Source organism: Tripterygium wilfordii, chromosome 15 (assembly GCF_013401445.1).
Source record: "Tripterygium wilfordii isolate XIE 37 chromosome 15, ASM1340144v1, whole genome shotgun sequence".
Lineage (NCBI taxonomy): Eukaryota > Viridiplantae > Streptophyta > Magnoliopsida > Celastrales > Celastraceae > Tripterygium > Tripterygium wilfordii.
Genome location: NC_052246.1, coordinates 4,125,802 through 4,147,709, shown reverse-complemented (window position 1 = coordinate 4,147,709; position 21,908 = coordinate 4,125,802). Strand labels below are relative to the sequence as shown.

At 39.8% G+C, this 21,908-nt stretch overlaps 2 protein-coding genes across 2 annotated transcripts; both read right to left on the bottom strand.

Annotated features, from left to right (window-relative positions):
- Positions 1–726: 726 nt before the first annotated feature.
- LOC120015931 (probable carotenoid cleavage dioxygenase 4, chloroplastic) lies at positions 727–14,026 on the bottom strand. The gene is made up of 2 exons (XM_038868438.1): positions 13,315–14,026; positions 727–1,983 (listed from the first exon to the last, which is right to left on the bottom strand). Exons 1-2 carry the CDS (start codon positions 13,931–13,933, stop codon positions 812–814), a joined length of 1,791 nt encoding a protein of 596 aa, XP_038724366.1. The 5' UTR covers positions 13,934–14,026; the 3' UTR covers positions 727–811.
- Positions 14,027–18,230: 4,204 nt separating this feature from the next.
- Positions 18,231–20,332, bottom strand: LOC120016039 (probable carotenoid cleavage dioxygenase 4, chloroplastic). The gene has a single exon (XM_038868611.1). It carries the CDS (start codon positions 20,111–20,113, stop codon positions 18,317–18,319), a length of 1,797 nt encoding a protein of 598 aa, XP_038724539.1. The 5' UTR covers positions 20,114–20,332; the 3' UTR covers positions 18,231–18,316.
- Between the last annotated feature and the right edge of the window lie 1,576 nt (positions 20,333–21,908).

Sequence of the window (21,908 nt, the reverse complement as noted above, 5' to 3'; positions counted from 1 at the left end):
TTACATATAATTCTTTGTTTTTCCCCTCCCTTCTTAACTTTTGTTAAAACGAAAAATCCCACATAAATTAATTGGGTATTAGCTCGTTGGGCTAGTATATTAAATGGGGTGTCCTACCTCCCATGCAAGCGGATTTGTAAAAAGTTATTAGGGTTCATATTTTTTACGTGGTATCGGAACAAGTCCAAGGTCTTGATGGGGAATCCTGACCTCTACTTTGCTCACGTGTTAGGCTAACATAATCCAACTCACACATGCGGGGAGTGTTAAGACGAAATTTCACATCGCTTGGGTATTAGATGATGTTTCAGGGGATGGAAGAGTGAAGATACACTAAAGTCCAACTGTGGCCGGTGGCCAACAAAGACCATTTGGCTCAGGAAATATAATGATGAACAGTTTCCCTCTCACCTGTTTAATATATCGCTAAGAAATTGAAGCAGTTTGGTACTTTTTATATGACCACACATGAACTAATTCCATGACATTTTCTGCACTTGTTTCTTGCATTATAGGGTTTGTCGAGCAGTGATTGGCACTAACACTGACCTGATTTGATCATAGATGTTGACTGATTTCTCGAGATGCCATTGTTACTGCCATCACTGGCTATGTACTTGATCCATGTTCTGCCATACTTACTGATGCCTCCACATTTTTTTGTTAATTCTCTGCAAGTGATAATGAAGTGTTCTGTTTGAGATTACAGAAAGAAAAAAAATCAGAGCATGAGAAAGATAGTGTAAGTCTTTCTTATACCAATTTCTGTCTATGGGTATATGTACAATCGAGATAATCAAATGGTTGATGGCTACAGCCTTTTCAAGTCGCTTTCCCTGACGAAGAGTCCGTGGAAGCCGTAAGGAACCCTCTGTGGCAGTTTAACGGCGGCCACAATTTCAAGATCCGGCGTCTTTGCATCCATAACCAGGAACTTCGACTCCCCTGTTTTCTCATCGTGGACATACGACATCACGTACCCATCATCCTCTTCTGCCTCTGGATTTTTCTGTTCCCTGGCCACGAAGAAGGGCTCTCCTCCGTAGCATCCCGGCCCGAACATCCGGCTAGCCACCGTACACTCCTGCCGCTCTCCTTTCGAGACGTCCAGCTTCACCACTCCTGATATCTTTGGCATTGGATCGCCTACTCCTGCATACACGTATCTATTCTTTCTTCCTGTGAAATCCTGATTTATCACTGCGAAGTCCAGATTCCTTGCCGACAATGGATGCCTTGTTACAGTGCCTGTTTTGAGGTCGATTCTCACTTTCTCCACCAAGGCATGAACCAGATCCATCCGCTCCAGAGTATGCTCGACTGAAAGCATGCTGGGTGCGATCATCACCACGACGTCCTCCTCTTCTTCATCCCAAGCATTGATGGCATGTATGATGTTGAACCCTGGCACATCGAACCACCTCATCTCTGATTCATCCTTGGCGTACCTGGGAATGATTCCAATTCTACAGACTTTGGATGGGTCGGAGCCAACAGGGGCTCCACCGCTAATCATTTCAACTGGGTTCATCACGATCTGTATGTCGGCGAAGATGGCGTACTTCTTGGTGATGGCGAAGTCATGGAGGAAGGAAGGACGAGTCATGGAGAATATGGGCACGTCCGGCTGCTTGTTCCCCTTCTTGTCGAACCAGAAGAAGGTTAAAAAAGGGGGCATTGGACCATACCGGAACGCGAAGGCCTCCCCTGTTTCAGGCTCTAACTTGGGATGTGCCGTCATGCTCATCACCAACTTCCCCTCGAAATCATGGCGACCCACGGTCTCTATGTCTCCGTCTCGCGTTAACCGAACGGCATAGGGAAGATCAGACTCCCCTAGTGCATACAGGCGGTTCCCAAAGAAAGCCAAGCTCGTGTTTGCTAAACCAATCCCATTCGCCGGGTTGAATTGACCCGTGAGAACTCGAGCTGCGGTGACAGCGCCCCGTGCGGCAGAGGCTGTGAGACCATTGAAGCCGGAGAATACTGTAGACACAAAAAAATTTGCAGCCCAATTAAATAAAATAGTGGGCTCTAAATTAAAATAATTTATGAAGCCCAAAATATTGTTAAATGGATAAAATCTAAGATAAATACAAATCAAATCAAATTCAAATAAAATAAAATTAAAGGGATAATCATTGATTAAGTGATTTCTCTACAATACCCTTAATGTCAAGGGTTAAGGCCAAGGGTACATAAGTAAATTCCACTTCTCCCTTTGCCTATAAATACCAAGCTCATTTGGAAAAAAAAAAAAAAAAAGAAGAAGAAGAGGAGGAGTAGAGAGAAACTATATAAAGACTCTCTCAAATTTCTTCTCTAAATCCGGAATTCTTAGAATTCTTTCAAGTCTCAAATCCAAGTCAAGTCCCGGAAGTGAAAAGTCCAAGTTCTTTAAATCCGGAATTCTTAGAATTCCTTCAAGTCTCAAATCCAAGTCAAGTCCCGGAAGTGAAAAGTCCAAGTTCTTTAAATCCGGAATTCTTAGAATTCCTTCAAGTCTCAAGTCTAAGTCAAGTCCCGGAAGTGAAGTTCAAGTTCTCTAAATCCAGAATTCTTAGAATTCCATCAAGTCTCAAGTCCGATAATCAAATCCCAAATTCAAGTCCAACACTCAAATCCAACTGGATTTTATTACAAATTCGTAGAATTTGTTTGAAGCACTCAACTAAAAATCAGAGGATTTTGTATTCGTGTGGAATACGTCAAAAGAAGAGATCAAGTCCACTTTGATTTAAATATTTGTAATTTGTATCAAATTTTAAGTGTATTTTAATTTACACTGAGGAATTTGGTGTGTACAAATTTCTGGCACGCTCGGTGGGACACTCTTCTCCTCTTATCTTTCAGTTGAATTTATTAGATTCAATCTAAGTCAAAACTATGGAATCCACGATTCCTTCGAAGGAGATTGATGTCACTGATGATGTCTCTCACGCAACTCGTACGCGAGTTAAAGCCGGAGAATCACAATAGATTTCTCCTCTTAAGAAATTCTCAAAAAAGGGTCAAAAGAAGTCCCATGTGAGTAAATCCAAATCCAAATCCCATATATCAAAAGAGGCGGAATATGTATATTCCAGCTCCTCGGATGATGAATCCAAGTCTAAATCTCATTCCGTGAAGTTGGCATCATGAAAGTGGGGTGATTACACCTCTCCTTCGGAGGCTGAATCCGAATCTAAATCTCCTAAGTCAAAAGGAATGGAATACGTATATTCCAACCCCTCATATGAGGAATCCACATCACAGAAGTGGGATAATTACATCCCAATGTCGGAATCAGATATTCCTGTACCGGTTATGATGACCGAAACTACAAGTTCCAGAGATCAGGTGAAACAAATGAATGTCACCATTGATCAATTAACAAAGTCCTTAGAAGAGAAGGACAAACAAATTGCTGCCCTCATAAACCGATTGGATTCCCTAGGATCAATCACGGAACCGAGCCGTGAAACCTTTGTTTCACGAGAAGGTAAAGCTCCAGAAAGTTCAAATTCTCTTAAAGCTCAACAAAAGCAAGAAGAGCAAGATCGCTTGATAGCTCAAAATGCTCTCCGCGATTCTACCAACTTATCTGTTGCTTCACTCTCTGTGAATCAACTCCAAAACATGATTGTAGACACCATCCGAGCTTAGTATGGTGGAGCCCCACAATCATCTCTAGTGTATGCAAAGCCATATAGTCGCCGGATTGATGAAATCCGTATGCCATGGGGTTATCAACCCCCTAAGTTCCAACAATTTGATGGGAAAGGCAACCCAAAGCAACATGTTGCTCATTTCATCGAAACCTGCAATAATGCGGGTACATTTGGTGATTCCATGGTAAAACAATTCGTGCATTCCCTAAAAGGAGCTGCATTTGAATGGTATACTGACCTTCCGGCTGGTTTCATTGAAGGTTGGGATCAACTTGAGCGCGAGTTTCTAACTCGCTTTTATAGCACCCGACGGACAGTTAGCCTCCCGGAACTCGCCAGAATGAGGTAGAATAAAGAAGAAGCTGTGGTCGAGTATATTGAACGCTGGAGGAACCTTGTCCTAAATTGCAAGGAACATATAAGCGAAAGTTCCTCCATCGATATGTGTGTTCAAGGAATGCATTGGGGGTTACTTTACAATCTTCAAGCTAATATGCCACATTCCTTCGAGGAACTTGCAACCCGAGCTCATGACTTGGAAATCCAAATAGCAAGGCATGGAAGCCATTTGCCAAGTGACCCTCGAGAATTAAAGAAAGAAGTGAAAAAGGATTCAAAGCCTTCACGGACTAAAGAATCCATGGCTGTTACTACTGACCCAGTTAAGATTTCTACACAGAAATCTAAATCTAAATTCGAGTCCAAGACTCGTAAAGATCAAACTCAAGTCAAGGAGCGACCAACCTTGAAACAAATGCAAGAGAAGGAATACCCATTTGCGGATTCCGAAGTGTCTGGGATTCTAGACCAATTACTTGAACAGAAGCTCATAGAGCTTCCTACTTCAAAGCGGCCGGAAGAAATTGGCCAAACTGATAATCCTAAGTACTGCAAGTATCATCGGATCATTGGTCATCCGATTGAGAAATGTTTTGTCTTCAAAGACATAATCATGCGGTTGAATAGGGAAAACAAGATCGATCTCGATCTTACTGACAATGTTGAGGTCAATTGCGGAATGGTGGCTTTTGGGTCATTTGACCCCATTCCAATATCAATGGAAGCTCAAACGATGCCCTCGTCCATAACTAACGAGGAATCATCAAATATAGAACTGACTGCTGAGCTTCCTGAAGGAGCTGTAAGAGTCCAGTTCATTGTAGATGGAGAAGCCACCACTGTCTATGCATATCCCGGAATGCCGAGGCCACAAGCTCCAAATAGGCCAACGTTATATGAAATCATGACGGATGATCTGGATGTGTGGGATTCATCACCAGAAATGTATGATTCATCTTCTGAAAGTGAAGATGAAGGTTGGATAGAGGTGAAAAGTAAAAGACAATACTCTTCACCAATCCGGTCTCTTCCAAGTCCAATACCTATTCTCGGAAGGAGAGAAAATAAAAAATCTCGGTCTAAGAATCGATTAAGAAGAAATCGAAGAAAGACACATGTTGAGGTTGAGAATGAAAGCACTCATTCAACTCCCCGAAAGAAAGTAACTCTTAAGGAGTACTTTCCGAAAGATTACTTTCTAGATGAACATATGACATCATATGTGATCAGTGCAATAGACTCTAAAGAGTCACATGAAGAAAGAGATGGTTCTAAGATGGAAGCCTCAAGCATTGAGAAGAAAGGAGTTGTTATTTCACTCCAAGAAATTCCCTCTGACATGAACATCTCGGAAGTCCTTGAACTCCCAATAGATACTCGTTTTGCGCTAGTTCAAACACTGCTCAATCCGGAAGAATACAAAGGGAAAATATTTTCCCAAATAAGAAAAGTTAGTCCCGGTGATTGTATGGCAACAATTACCTTTACGGACGATGACTTACAGCTTGGGACGAGACTTCACAACAGGCCACTTTATGTTAGTGGAATTATTCGAGAACACAAAATATCTCGAATCCTCATTGACTGTGGATCTGCTGTAAATGTTATGCCGATTCATACAATGAGAAAGATTGGAATCTCAGTGAATGAGCTTTCTAAAAGCAAACTCACAATCCAAGGTTTCAATCAAAAAGGACAACGTGCCATTGGCACAGTCCGGTTAAAGATTGAGATGGATGATTTGATATCATCAGCTTTATTTCATGTAATCGACTCCAAAACATCCTATGAATTACTTTTGGGACGTGTTTGGTTACATGAAAATGGAGTAATTCCTTCAACATGGCACCAATGCTTCAAGTACAGTCGAAATGGCAAGGAAAAATGCATTGTAGCCGAATCAAAGCCATTCGCAAGTGAAGAATCTCATTTTGCGGATGCAAAATTTTACCAAAAGGAAGATATGCCCCAAGAAGCCCTTCCAGTGTTGATTCCGGAATCAAAAAAATGACGTAAAAGATGACTCAATTGAGGACATCTTATCAAGAACCTTTGTAAAGGAATCATCAAAAATTGAGTTGTCAAAGAGAGATGTTGACATTCTCAAGGAAGACCTAATCCTTCCGATTCCTTCTATTGGGAAAATTGTGGACTTAAATTCTATACAAGAAAATGCCGAGGAAGCTGAGCTTCCTAAAACTTTGGGAAACCACTCAAATGGGTGGTTTGATCCACGTGTAAAGAAGCTCATGGAGAACGCTGGATACGGAAAAGGGAAGCCATGCAAACTTGGCGACCTTGATTCCGTTCTGTCTAGTGGAAAAGCTCCGGTGATAAATAAACAAGGAATATCTATTCCACAACCAAAACACGGATTGGGACATGAATCTCGTGACTCACACCCTATCCGAATTAGAGCAAAGAAAGCATCGGCCAATCCAATCATGATACAGATTTTTGAGTATAATGATGACAAGCCCGTAGAGCCTCTTGCTCAAAGCCAAATACAAAAGCAAAATACTCGAATTTCAGTATTTGAACGGATTGGTGATAATCCGTCAACATCAAACCAAATGGAGTCTGTACAAAAAGTCTCTGTATTTTCTAGGCTTGGGCCAAAAGTCCAGAAAGAGGATCCGAAGAAACGAAGGAGACAAAGACGTCGTAGACGTAATGCTCTAGCTAAAGATAAAGGTAAAAACAAGGTGATTGTTTCTGTCAATCACATCACAATTGAGGAAGTGACTGAAAAAGAATTCAGTTCCGACTCATCTTCTGATGAAGAACCCATATCGGCACCATCTACCTTAGAAGATGGGGGGCAAGCTACGGTTGATGAACTCAAGGAGATCAATCTAGGAACTGAAGCTGATCCAAGGCCAACATTTGTAAGCGCACTTCTAAGTCCAGAAGAAGAAACAAAATACATCCAGCTTTTGCAAGAATATATGGATGTCTTTGCATGGACTTACAAAGAAATGCCAGGACTAGATCCAAAGATTGTTGTCCATCACTTGTCTATCAAACATGGAGTACGTCCCATAAAACAAGCTCAAAGACGATTCCGACCGGAATTAGTCCCGAAAATTGAAAATGAAGTCAATAAACTTATTGAAGCTGGATTCATTCGAGAAGTTAAATACCCGACATGGATTGCCAATATTGTCCCAGTGATGAAGAAAAATGGGCAATTACGGGTCTGTGTTGACTTCCGAGATTTAAATAAAGCATGTCCAAAGGATGATTTTTCATTGCCCATCACGGAGCTAATGGTTGATGCAACTACCGGACACGAAGTGTTATCCTTCATGGATGGTTCGTCTGGATACAATCAAATTCGGATGAACCCAAAGGATGAGGAATTCACTGCATTCCGTACTCCAAAAGGAATATATTGTTACAAAGTTATGCCTTTTGGATTGAAGAATGCCGGAGCCACATATCAACGTGCCATGCAGAAGATCTTTGATGATATATTGCATAAAAAGGTGGAATGTTATGTGGACGACTTAGTCGTAAAGACCAAAAACCGAAAAAATCATTTAGATGATTTACGGGTTATCTTTGAAAGACTTCGTCGATTTCAATTAAAGATGAATCCTCTCAAGTGCGCCTTTGGTGTCACTTCTGGAAAATTTCTTGGCTTCATCGTAAGGCATCGAGGTATTGAAATTGATCGAACAAAAATCGATGCCATTTTAAAAATGCCAGAACCGACTAACTTACACGAGCTAAAAAGCTTGCAAGGGAAGCTCGCGTATATTAGAAGGTTTATTTCAAACCTTGCTGGACGATGCCACACCATATTCTTTGGTTTATGGCGTTGAAGCAGTAATACCACTGGAATGTCAAATTCCGTCTCTCAGGATTGCTATTCAAGAAGGCCTTACTACAGAGCAAAATGCTCAATTAAGGTTGGAAGAACTTGAGTCCTTAGACGAAAGAAGATTGGAAGCTCAAAAGCGACTGGAATGCTATCAAGCTCGTATGTCCAGAGCTTTCAATAAAAAAGTACATCCTCGATCATTTCAAATAGGAGACTTGGTCTTAGCTATAAGGAGGCCGATTGTGATCACTCGACGGACTGGGGGCAAGTTCCTACCCAAATGGGATGGACCATATGTAGTCACAGAAGTCTACACAAATGGTGCTTATAAAATTATCGACAAGGACGGTCTACGGATCGGACCTATCAATGGAAAATTCTTGAAGCGTTTTTACGCTTAGAATTAAATTGTAATACTCCTTGCCCATATGAGTATAAACTATGAATGGCATCAAAAAAAAAAAAAAAAAAAAAAAAACTCGCTAGATTGAAAACCCGAAAGGGCGGTCTAGGCAAAAATAAGAGTTAAAAAAAAAAATTTCCTTGGAACTACGTTTGACTTGATCTCCTCAAAAGGAGTACGTAGGCAGCTTGGGAAATTCCAAGTTCAGTCAAATCAAATAAAAAAAAAAAGACTTTGTCTTTTAGTTCAAATCCAAATAAAAATAGAAGACTTTGTCTTTTATTTTCAAGTTCAGTCAAATTCAAAGAAAAAAATTTCTTTGTATTGTCATTTCGAAAAGACAAAATCAAAGCATGTAAGATGTACATTCATGTTATGATTTAAGGTTCCTTTCTTTAATGAGAATACCTTTGATGCTTATATGTGCATACTTGATGGTGCGCCAAGTTATAGCATTAAAAAAGGAGCAAATGAATTCATTGATATGAATGTTCATTACATAAAAAATAAAAAATAAAAAAAAACTAATCGAAATGACAAAGAATAAATAAATAGAGAAGTCTAATTCTTCTTGATCCAATTCGCTAGCCCACGGAATCCATCTTCCAAAGTTGCCTTCCGTTTAGCAATCGACTTAGTTGTAGTGGCATCCTTAACTTGGAGCTTCTCTAGCTTTGAATGTGATTCCTTCAATTGATTAAGGTCATCACTTTCTTTCTTCATTTTCTCATCAAAGGAGTCAAGTTGGGATGACAAAACATTATCTCGCTTCTCTAGACGAGAAATTTCAAGTCTAACTTCCTTTTGTTCTGCTTCTATCTTGCAACGTTCCTTGGTCAAGTCTGGAACAATAAGCATACGAGCAGAAATAAGATCTTCCAAAGAAGCCAACTGCTTTTGCTTTTCTTCTAAAGATGGAAAACGCATGGTGTCATTCTCCTCGTGAAGGAAGTCATCAATGTCATTCAAGTATTCAACCACCTTTGCCATTAAAGGAGAAATATCAATGTGAAAAAATTGACTACAGAAGTCTTTATAACAAGATGACTTCCGAGTCCACCATCCTCTCAAGTCGGATAGGCCTCCATGCAATGCCTTGGTAAATTCCTTCTCAAGATATGCCGTCATTGCTTCACGGAGCATCTCTTCATGCTCATTTAAAAGATTTGGTGACTTATCTTCAGGATTCGCTGATGCGGATAAAACAACAGTCAATTGTTGGGATTTGGTGCTGGAAACTTTCTGACCCAATGTCCCTGAAGTAGCCCCATCATCTGTCAAGTTTAGGCTTCTATTCTCTAAAGAATGTGTGGATGGAATAATACCTTCTCCAACACTATCGGGAAGTTCACCTAATAGACAATCATTTGGGCTACCTTCATCAGCAAAGCCCTCAAGGGCACCAATCATCTCACTCATAGGAATTTTATCGAAAGCTACCCAAAAAAAAAAAAAAAAAAAAATTTATTATCAATAAATGGGCAAATAATAGATAACAAGACAGAGAAAAATAAAGGAATACCTTTATTCCAAGAACATGGAGAGAGATTCATATCACTCTTTGCTTCCGCAGGAATGTCCTTGGTATTAGTTTTGAGATCAATTTGTTTTCCGGAACGTAAACGAGTAGATCTCCTAACCAGTGGTATATCGTCAGAATCAAAGTTAGATTCAAAATCAGTATGTGCTCCTTCAGGTGCAACTGCAACAATTGCAGACTTTACCTTTGGCACTATTTCATCAACTGAAGTTTTCTTTGTCTTGGCCTTTGAAGGTCCAGCTTTAGATTTCTTTAAAGCACGTTCCTCTGGAACGTCTAAATCCACAATGAGAGGTTTCTCTTTCGGTGGCAATGGGATGGAGTCATCTTCTCCAGCTTTTCTTTTCCTCCGAGAAAGTGTAGATGCAATATTCTCAACAAGTTTAAAATCAGCACGTTCACTACTCTCCAAAACAGTAGTAGAAACGTTAAGCAATATGGGAGCCACCGTGGTGTCCCACCAATTCTCATACTTTCGATCAATTTGATCGCACATATTAGTACAAGGCCCCGGAATATGAAATTTTGCCTTACTCCCTACTCTTGTTAGAGATAACCAACAACTGTAAAGAGTACTTGGATTCAATTCAAAAGAATGTATATTCGGAGACCCAGGATTGATTTGTTTGAATCCATGCTGTCTTGAAAACCGGTGTGGACTATACGCTTCCAAAGTGTATGACGACCCCCGACGACATGGTAAATAGCCAGGTCGAATACTCATCATAAATTCTTGAATCTCTTCGGACAAGTCTCCAACATCTGTTTGGTCACCAACTTGTTTCGGAGGATGACTCACGACCCACTTAAAGTTTTTTGAGTCCATGTTTCCACGAAGAAGTTTCCGACAGTCTATCATGTTAGGCTCCCAAAATTGATAGACATTTAAAATTCCAGAATATCTCCTAAGTGTAGGACGCCCAAAAGATGTGTCAATGATATCAAATATACCACGAGGGAAATGCAATGCTACCCAGCCATAAAGAAAGTGCCCTGGAAATGATTGAGTAATTCTTCCAAGATCATTTCTTTCAGAAGAAAAGGTCTGTGTAAGACCTTTATAAATACTTGCTAAAATAGGTGGAACCAGACTATATCTTACACCTGCAGCCATCCGGGAAGCAACTTTAAAAGTTGCGGGTCTTAAGTGGTCATCGCCTGATGGAAGGACAAATCTACAAAGCCAAATAGAGAGATATGCAGCTATCTCCAACTCATCAATCTTGGTGGTAGATAATTCAAGATCTAACGCCTGTAAACATTTTAGATCTCTGATGTCTTCAGAAGACACACTTTGGTTGGGAATGACTATGGGTCTCCACACTTTTGTTGTTGTTCCACTTTTTAGAAATTCATACTTTCCCAAGTTTGATAATTTCTTATATTTCGAGTCTCCTCGAGGATTGGGTTTCCGAGAAACCCCATTAAGCCAAAAATTGAGCCAATCTGCATGCTTGATTCGATCAATAACCTTTTCTCCGGCTATATGTTGAAAAGCCTTAAAGAGATGAAGACAAGAATCTGGAAGAGATTTTCCATCAGTGAGTTCCCTAAAACTCGGAATAACCTCTTCATAATAATCACCAAGTATAGACAATCCGGAAATATCTCGCATTTCCCAAAGAGAAATGCCAATTTCTCCATGCCTCGTCACAAAGGTACTGGTTTCAGGACACCATACCTCACATAAAGCCCGATATGCTGAAGGGGGACGATGATATTCCATCGTTGCTGCTTGGACTGCTAATGATAAATCTTCCAAGCCTCTATCCTTAAGGAGTCCAGCAACCCGTCTGGACCACTCCCAAAAGCCATTTAGATATGAAATCTCTCCTCTGGGATTCAAAGATGTCCCCCATCTAATAAATTTGTTCCCAATATTCTCGGCAATCAAAGGTCGTGGGATGAAGTCATCCTCATTATGATGTGGTGCAATACACAAGTAAGGTAGGCCAAGATGACGGGCATCCGTGGATGCCAATTCCTTGGATCTGCTAATTAAAGACATATCCAAACCTTGAAATCGATTGACACCGGGGATAGCAAAACGGCCAGTCATTGCACTATTGACGTGAAATTTAAGATGACCCTGCATGCCTGTAGAAGAGTGAAGTCCAACAAAAGCCATCGGAAAACGAATTGTTTTCCCTTTAAATTTGGGATTACTAGATTCTGTAATCCATTGTGGATTCGAGTTTGAGCTACTCTCAGAATCCGTCTTCGGGGCTGAACACGGTTTGCGGGAGGCCATATCTAAATTAAAAAAATAAAAAAATAAAAAATCAGCTTCCGAAAGAAGGAAAAAATAAATAAATTTCAGCTGCCGAAGAAAGAATACATATGCACATGTGTGTATATGTATATGTATAGTTATGGCGTAGGCGCCATGCAACATCACAGCCATGAAAGTCAAGGTTGGTTGCTTTAAAAACAAAACATATATATATATCATATATATATGTATGAGATGAAAATTTCTAAAAATAATCACGGCTGGGTGATGAAAAAAAAAAAAAACTAAAGTTGTCTCACCTTTTATGCGTGATGTTGAAAGAGTGAGTATACAAACTCTATAGCACATGTTGGCTTTATATAAGTCTAACTCTCCTATATCAAGTGAGATTAGTTATAAGTTATCAAATACAAATCAAATTGTGATTATATAAAGCAAATTTTATTAGATAATTCAAGACTTAAATTATCTAGTCTTTGATAACTTAAGTCTTGAGGGGGCATTTGTAGACACAAAAAAATTTGCAGCCCAATTAAATAAAATAGTGGGCTCTAAATTAAAATAATTTATGAAGCCCAAAATATTGTTAAATGGATAAAATCTAAGATAAATACAAATCAAATCAAATTCAAATAAAATAAAATTAAAGGGATAATCATTGATTAAGTGATTTCTCTACAATACCCTTAATGTCAAGGGTTAAGGCCAAGGGTACATAAGTAAATTCCACTTCTCCCTTTGCCTATAAATACCAAGCTCATTTGGAAAAAAAAAAAAAAAAGAAGAAGAAGAGGAGGAGTAGAGAGAAACTATATAAAGACTCTCTCAAATTTCTTCTCTAAATCCGGAATTCTTAGAATTCTTTCAAGTCTCAAATCCAAGTCAAGTCCCGGAAGTGAAAAGTCCAAGTTCTTTAAATCCGGAATTCTTAGAATTCCTTCAAGTCTCAAATCCAAGTCAAGTCCCGGAAGTGAAAAGTCCAAGTTCTTTAAATCCGGAATTCTTAGAATTCCTTCAAGTCTCAAGTCTAAGTCAAGTCCCGGAAGTGAAGTTCAAGTTCTCTAAATCCAGAATTCTTAGAATTCCATCAAGTCTCAAGTCCGATAATCAAATCCCAAATTCAAGTCCAACACTCAAATCCAACTGGATTTTATTACAAATTCGTAGAATTTGTTTGAAGCACTCAACTAAAAATCAGAGGATTTTGTATTCGTGTGGAATACGTCAAAAGAAGAGATCAAGTCCACTTTGATTTAAATATTTGTAATTTGTATCAAATTTTAAGTGTATTTTAATTTACACTGAGGAATTTGGTGTGTACAAATACATTGGGAATTAGAGGAGAGCCGGCATCACACTCGATGTTGTACTTATACGTCTTAACGTAGCGGCTGCAAAGGGTAGCTTTCCCTTGGGAAATTCGAATGGAATGAAGCATGCCGTCGCCATCAAATAGGTGGTAAGGTCCGCGTGGAAGGTACTGCGGATTTGGGCCATTGCGAATGTACGCACCGTCTAGAGATGGAGGGAGGGATCCCTCTATCACCTCACACTCCGTTGGAGGAAGCTCGGAGACCGGAGCAAAGTTCTCGGAGAGCACGTATCTTGGGTCGACGGAGAATCGGAGTGGAGGGTCTATGAAGTTGTTGATGATATCATCAAAGGCATTGAATATGAGAGCTGGTAATTTTACCTCCACCGGTCTCTTTATCGGAGGAGAGAATTTCGATTTTGCAGCCAAAGAAGATGATGGTTTTGGTGCTCTGCCGTTAGAGGTGGTGGTGCTTGGTGGTCTTGCTGTGGGTGTGGCGGGCTTCTCTTCCAATTGAACGGAGGAAATCTGAAGAGGCCGACGAAGTTTGTTAAAAGGAGATGATGGTGAGGAGAAAAGGAGCTTTGAACGTGGTGATGCAGAGAAAAACGAAGAAGAGAAAGCATCCATGTGGATGTTTGTTTTTTGTTCAGTAGCAATAATGGAATGAACAAATGAGGGTTATTCACAGTTTTTATAAGCTTTACTGGATTACAAATAGGAGATATTGGGCTTGTTTGGGAATGCTGTGAGGTGCTGTGAGGTGTGGTGTGGTGCTGTGAGTTATAAAACTGTGGTGCTGTGAGGTGAGTTGGAACGCAAAAAGCTGTTTGGCGCATCACTTTTAAAACTGTGGTGCGGTGCGGTGTGGTGCTGTGAGGTGCGTTTGGCGTATCTAAATTACGGTTATATTAGATGACTAATAATATTAATATAAAATAACTTAATGTTTATATTGTACATTAATCTAAAATAAAATAATTGACCTAATTTGATTACGTAGGACAATTCAACATACATTGTAAGCGTTTGGGAGTGCTGTGAGGTGTGGTGAGGTGCTGTGAGGTAAAAAGTTGTGGTGCTGTGAGGTGAGTTGGAACGCAAAAGCTGTTTGGCGTGTCACAAAAAACTGTGGTGCTGTGAGGTGTGTTGCAACTGAACGCAGTGCAAACGCACTGCCAAACACCCACATTATAACGAGTTTCACCAAGTAAAAGTTACATTGCTGTCGTAATAATGTTGTGTTTCATTCTAATGATCAAAGTTCGAATATTCTTCCTCCATTTTTAAATTCCTCTTCCGTTTAAATTAAAAAAAAAAAGTTACGTCGTGTGTTTGATAGAGTTTATAAACTATGAAAATAATGTAGTTTACAAATTATGAAATAAATCGTTAGGTGTTTGATGAAATTTATAATTAACGAGTAAATAAATCATGAGGCATTTTAATAAAGATTTGATATGCTTTTGGTAATTAAATCATGGAGCGTAAATTATTAACACTCAATTTGAATACTTTCCCACCACAGGCACACATTGCACACGCATGTGGCAAATATTTTCGTACATGTATTCATGCATCTTTTGCACGTGTCATTTTTATGATATTGAAATCATAAACAAGCATTTGACACACATTGCGAGCAACATGAAAGATGATAGTGAATGTTAGTAACGGTAATGGTAGGGATCTCAACTTTTAGTAGCTCAATTCAACCAAAGTTATGTGACAATATTACTAGGTAAATGATTGGACAAAAACCTCCTTAATTTTTTGCGGGGAGGGGTGGTCTACAGTGGGTAGATCGAACTCTAAAAGTTTCGGTTGATCGTTATTTTAAGGAGAGATTCCGACGAAGTGGGTGGTTATTGACGATAACCAAAGGTTAAGGATGAGCAATGGTGGACTTAGGAATCAAAATCACTGGAGACACGAAAAATGGTCCGAGGATAGCACGTTCGGTTTTTTTTTTTTGTGTTTCTACATGAAAAAAATCATTTCTAAATTCTTCAATGATAATTTGCACTACATGATGTGCAAAACAATTAATAATGTCTTTTTGGATCTTTGAAGCAACCATTTATCAACATGGGAGAATGGTATTAAGAGATTGGAGTGGGCTACTCAACTTAGGTTCATCAAGTAAGACGGCCCATGAAGAATAAAGTTGTGCGGATCCGATATATCCTCATAATTCAGATAACCCAAAACGGATAATATCATTAATTCGAATAGAATTGAAATTTTCAACATGCACATCCAAGTCAGGCACCAAATAGAGTGGATCGGGTAAATGTCATACATTACGACAACATCGATTAGCTGGGAATATTAGGCCTTGGATAGCTCATAGGTTTTCTTCAGACAGACTTGTCAAGCACCAACCCCACCTAAAAATTGCAAGGCGTAAAAGCAAAGCAATAAAAAGAATCTATCTTATATATGTATTTATTTTTTTTATTTTTTTATCTCTTCACAGTTCACACAGGCTTTAAAGCACCTTAGAGCAATACTAAAATTATATTTTAGCATCTTAAATAGTGTAATAGTGGATTGTTATAAATTTTTTTAATACAAGGAAATAAGGACGGAGGAGGCTCTAACTTGAGATCGCTATGAAATACTATACGTATAAATATCATTTGAGTTACTCAAATGATTATAATTTATTGATTCCAACTCGAGATGCTAGAAGATTTTTTTTGGACCAAACCCATTTAAAATCCACTATCTTCACTCTTAACCAACTTTCCCTCAATTTATACCTCCCCTCTCATTCCTTTCATGCTAAATTTAGCATCCCACCACACAAAGTGTTATTTTAGCACTGCTTTTAGAGTGATGATTTTTTGAAGTTAAAGTGCTATTTTGATAGTTAAAACCATATAGTAACATCACATTTAACACTCCTCTTGGAGTTACGCTTACAAAGAGAAACACATGCCCTGTTTGTTCTAAAGCTGGAAGAACATATTCAAAAAGAAAGAAAAAGAAAAAGAAAAAGAAAAGAAAAGCAAAGCTGGAGTGACACATTCATACGTTAATGTGCGTGGGACCTGTGGGTCAGCCCATTTATCCACAAACCACAGTGGATTGTGATCCTCAAATAATGGAAGAGTGGGTAGGACCAAGCTGAATCAAGAAGAAAATGTAAGATATCTAATCAATCTTTACCATTGCCTGTTTTTTGCGACCCTGTGAGGCCTACCAAAAATAAAATTTGTGGATGACAAATTAAAACACAGGCCAAAAAAAAAAACAGAAAAAAGGAAAAAAAAGAGAGTAAAGCATAAGGTGGAAATAAGACCTAGACATGAGATTTTTTTTTTTTGTTGCTATTTCAGGTCCATCAATGCAAGGGTTACCTGTCAATGTCGACAGGGGGATATTTTTTTTGTGTACTTTTTACACTAACAGGTCCAATAATGTAAGAGGCCATTGTCAATGCGAAATTGTCGATCAATCTACCCTGCCCCATGCGATGTGTTCTCTGCCTTTTCAACGCAAGCAAGGCCTTCCAATCCTGCCAGACTTAACTAACTAAGAACGGTACGTTTGTAATTTAAGCATCCGCTATGAACCTAAACTTAAATTATTAGATCAGCGAAAACCTAGGTTTCTCACTTGAGATAAGATCAATTGGACCAAATCTCAACTTGTAGTAATTTCCATTCCAGTCCAATTAAGCAGTATAAAGAAAAGAATGCAATACTCTCCAACCAGGTTGGTCCTGTTCCTAGAGCAAATAAAGGGATTGATAACTAAATATGTGGTCTGCACTTATATTAATATCCCTACTTCTACAAAGAGTGATAAATGCCAAAGAATTGAGATATCTAAGAAAACATCAAAACACAATGAAATAAGTTGCATCACAATGTGTCTCCCCACATTTTGACATTCTCAATCAGAACAGTTCTCCACTTCTAAAACTCCATAGAATCCTTGATAATGCCATTGACTACATTTGAACATTTTCAATCAAAACAATTCTCAACTTCTAAAACTCCATAGAAACCTTGATAAAACGCCATCGACTACATTTGGACATTTTCAATCAGAACAATTATCAACTTCTAAAACTCCAAACAAACCTTGATAATGCCATCAACTACAATTGGACATTTTCAATCAGAACAGTTCTCAACTTCTAAAACTTCATCGACTGTTGTAAATTCACACCCTCATACACACAAGCAATATTGTCCGCTTTAGGTTGTTTAGTTCCAATTGATACGTCGGTCCCGCATGACTTTGTTTCTTTCTTAAACCCAAACAAGTGAGTTAAGCTCAATCCACTCAAACCTAGAAAAATGCATTGATAAAGGTGAGTTTGATCCTTATAAACAAGGAATTGTTCCTACCTCTTACTGATATGAGACTTAACATTGACATGACAGAATTCTCTTTTTACACATAATCTAAAGATAATTGTAACTTGCCAAGGGAATGAACTTTCTTTCAGCATTACCGGTCAAGGGACAATGATTATCAACCGTTTCTTACACCATGAATTATTCGGACTCAAGGAATTCAGGCCACATAATTTCTGCCTCCAATGGAAAGCCACCGCTTAGCAGAAGGGACATGCATGGTTCATGAAATCAGGGTTAGCTTCAAGAGGAAGCCACCTCTTAGCAGAAGGACTTGTACAGACTAGAGATTGTACAGGTCCCGTCCCAAAATCCTCACAATTGCCTCCAATGGAAAGCCACTACTGTATGTTAACCCATCCCAGTGACGGCCATCACGTCAGGATGTTGAAAATTACTTCTTTCTGCCAATATATTTCGTTCTTCAACTGAGTTACTAGCAATATCCAATTCAGCAGAATTTATCCCTTTTTTTTTTCTGCCAATACATTTTTTTTTGTTTATTTTTCTGCAAGTGATAATGAAGTGTTCTGTTTGAGATTACAGAAAAAATCAGAGCAAGAGAAAGATACTGTAGTCTTTTTATACCGATTTCTGTATATGGGTACATGTAAAATCGAGATAATCAAATGGTTGATGGCTACAGCCTTTTTAGGTCACTTTCCCTGATGAAGAGTCCATGGAAGCCGTAAGGCACCCTTTGTGGCAGTTTAACGGCGGCCACTATTTCAAGGTCCGGCGTCTTTGCATCCATCACCAGGAACTTCGACTCCCCTGTTTTCTCATTGTGGACATACGACATCACGTACCCATCATCCTCTTCTGCCTCTGGATTTTTCTGTTCCCTGGCCACGAAGAAGGGCTCTCCTCCGTAGCAACCCGGCCCGAACATCCGGGTAGCCACCGTGCACTCCTGCCGCTCTCCTTTCGAGACGTCGAGCTTCACCACTCCTGATATCTTTGGCATTGGATCGCCTACTCCTGCATACACGTATTTATTCTTTCTTCCCGTGAAAGCCTGATTTATCACTGCGAAGTCCAGATTCCTTGCCGACACTGGATGCCTTGTTACAATGCCTGTTTTGAGGTCGATTCTCACTTTCTCCACCAAGGCATGAACCAGATCCATCCGCTCCAGAGTATGCTCGACTGAAAGTATGTTGGGTGCGATCATCACCACGGCGTCCTCCTCTTCTTCATCCCAAGCATTGATGGCGTGTATGATGTTGAATCCCGGCACATCGAACCACCTTATCTCTGATTCGTCCCTGGCGTATCTGGGGATGATTCCAATTCTACAGACTTTGGAGGGGTCGGAGCCAACAGGGGCTCCACCGTTGATCATTTCAACTGGGTTCATCACGATCTGTATGTCGGCGAAGATGGCGTACTTCTTGGTGATGGCGAAGTCATGGAGGAAAGAAGGACGAGTCATGGAGAATATGGGCACGTCTGGCTGCTTGTTCCCCTTCTTGTCGAACCAGAAGAAGGTTAAAAAGGGTGGCACTGGACCATACCGGAACGCGAAGGCCTCCCCTGTTTCAGGCTCTAACTTGGGATGTGCCGTCATGCTCATCACGAGCTTCCCCTCGAAATCATGGCGACCCACCGTCTCTATGTCTCCGTCTGGCGTTAACCGAACGGCATAGGGAAGATCAGACTCCCCTAGTGCGTACAAGCGGTTCCCAAAGAAAGCCAAACTCGTGTTTGCTAAACCAATTCCATTCGCCGGGTTGAATTGACCAGTGAGAACTCGAGCTGCGGTGACAGCTCCCCGTGCGGCGGAGGCTGTGAGACCATTGAAGCCGGAGAATACATTGGGAATTAGAGGAACGCCAGCATCACACTCGATTTTGTACTTATACGTGTTAACGTAGCGGCTGCAAAGGGTAGCTTTCCCTTGAGAGATTCGAATGGAATGAAGCATGCCATCGCCGTCAAATAGGTGGTAAGGGCCGCGTGGAAGGTACTGGGGATTTGGGCCGTTGCGAATATATGCACCGTCTAGACATGGAGGGAGGGATCCCTCTATCACCTCACACTCCGTCGGAGGAAGCTCGGAGACTGGAGCAAAGTTATCGGACAGCACATATCTTGGGTCGACGGATGGTCGGAGAGGAGGGTCTATGAAGTTGTTGATGATATCATCAAAGGCATTGAGTATGATTGCGGGTACTTTTGGCTCCACCCGTCTCTTTATCGGAGGAGATAACTTTGATTTTGCAGGCAAAGAAGGTGAAGGTGATGGTTTTGGTGCTCTGCCGTTAGAGGTGGTGGTGCTTGGTGGTCTTGCTGTGGGTGTGGCGGGCTTCTCTTCCAAGTGAACGGAGGAAATCTGAAGAGGCTGACGAAGTTTATTATAAGGAGATGGGGGTGAGGAGAAGAGGAGCTTTGAAGGTGGTGATGCAGAGAGAAAGGAAGAAGAGAAGGCATCCATGTGGACGTCTGTAAGTCTGCTTTTATTCTAAGAGCAATAATGGAATGAAGAAATGAGGGCGATTGTGAGACTTTATAAGCTTACTGTATCACAAATATAAGATATTTAGAGCAATTGCAATGATGTTATTTTGTGTGCGCCAACAAATATGTATGGGGTTTTGTTTTTTGTTGATGTGGTTGTATTGAGTTTTGTGTTTTGTTGACGTGACTATATTGGGAGATGTGTTTTATATTGAAAGATTGTGTTTTGATGTAGTTTTATTGGGGAGAACATGGAGGGCATGAGAATTTGTTGGCCACCATGTTGACATGTTGGGTGGGAAGGAAAATGTATAGAAATTTGTGTTTTGTTGATGTGGTTATATTGGGAGATGTGTTTTGTTGATATGGCTGTATTGAGAGATGTGTTTGACTTGACTTTTTATGTAATAAAAGTGGGACCCAATATAAAATTTTATTGGCCCAGCAAATTATGACTACTGTAATTGCTCTAATGGTGCTAACCTAATGGGGTCTGGCCGTCTGGGTGAGATTTGAATGGAGCATGAATATAAAAATGGGCGCAATAGAATAATTTTGTTGTCCCAATTTTATTGGGAACGACATGAGAGAAGGGAAGATTGGTGTCCTCCTTATTGGTTCCAACACACGAGGCTCATTTGTATCATACTCACAACTATTGTGATTACTCTTAACGAGTTTCACCAGTTAAAAATTGGTGTGCATGGGTCAGCTGTTTATCCATAAACCAAAGTGGATTGTGATAATGGTCCTCTCCGGCCACTCCGACGTTGAATCGCCGCTTTTAGAAGTCGCAAACGTTGATGGGCATTTACTGGTTAGGAATTTCGCTCATCCACCTCAACGGAACTCCAATTTTTCGATGCGAGTTCCTATTTCCCAATCGCCATTGATTTAGTCGAATTATGCAAAAAATAATAATTCAGACTTATCAATAGAAAATATGGTACAAAATTGCTGATTTGTCAACATGTACGGCACTGATTTGTGCATGTGTAATTTTATTTTCAAAATAATTTAATAATATCCACCTTGGATATTATTATCCACGTGGATAAAATGAGTTAACAGTCAAGCTGCCACGCAGGCAGGTTGATTGACCGAAATTGGGAAATTTATACCCGAGTGATTTAATTGGAACAAATTGAACTTTCGATGGTTGAAGTGACACAATTTGAGAGTCAGTGACCAATTTGAAACACAACCAATCTTTCAGTGACCAAAAGTGATATTAACCCATCCACAAACCACAGTGGATTGTGATCCTAAATAATAGAACATGAAGAGTTAAGAGTGGGTAGGCCCAGGCTGAAAGGAACAAGACAGTGCAAGATATCTAATCAATCTTTACCATTGCTTGTTTTTTCACATTTTGTGACCCTGTGAGGCCTACCAAAAATACAATTTGTGGATGACTACACACTAATACAGGCATTAAAAAAAAAAAAAAGTGTAAAGCATAAGGGGGAAATAAGACCTAGACATGAGATATTTTTTTCTTTTTTTGCTATTTCAGGTCAATCAATGTGAGAGTTTACTGTCAACGTCAACACGGGGATATATATATATATATTGGTACTTACACTAACAGGTCCAATAATGTAAGAGGTGATTGTCAATGCCAAATTGTGGATCAATCTACTCTGCGAAAACTTAAACTTAAGTTTTTCACTTAACGATAAAATTGGGTCACCTAATGCATAGTAATTTCCAGTTCAATTAACCAGTATAAAGAAAAGAAAGAAGGACTAACAACCATGAAGGGAGAGAAA

Excerpts from the sequence above, each read along its gene's own strand:
- LOC120016039 (XM_038868611.1), bottom strand. The coding sequence starts at position 20,113 with ATGGATGCCTTCTCTTCTTCCTTTCTCTCTGCATCACCACCTTCAAAG.
- LOC120015931 (XM_038868438.1), bottom strand. The coding sequence starts at position 13,933 with ATGGATGCTTTCTCTTCTTCGTTTTTCTCTGCATCACCACGTTCAAAG. Across the intron at positions 1,984-13,314 it reads TCCTCTAATTCCCAATGTAT|TCTCCGGCTTCAATGGTCTC; the intron begins TTGTACACACCA and ends TGTCTACAGTAT.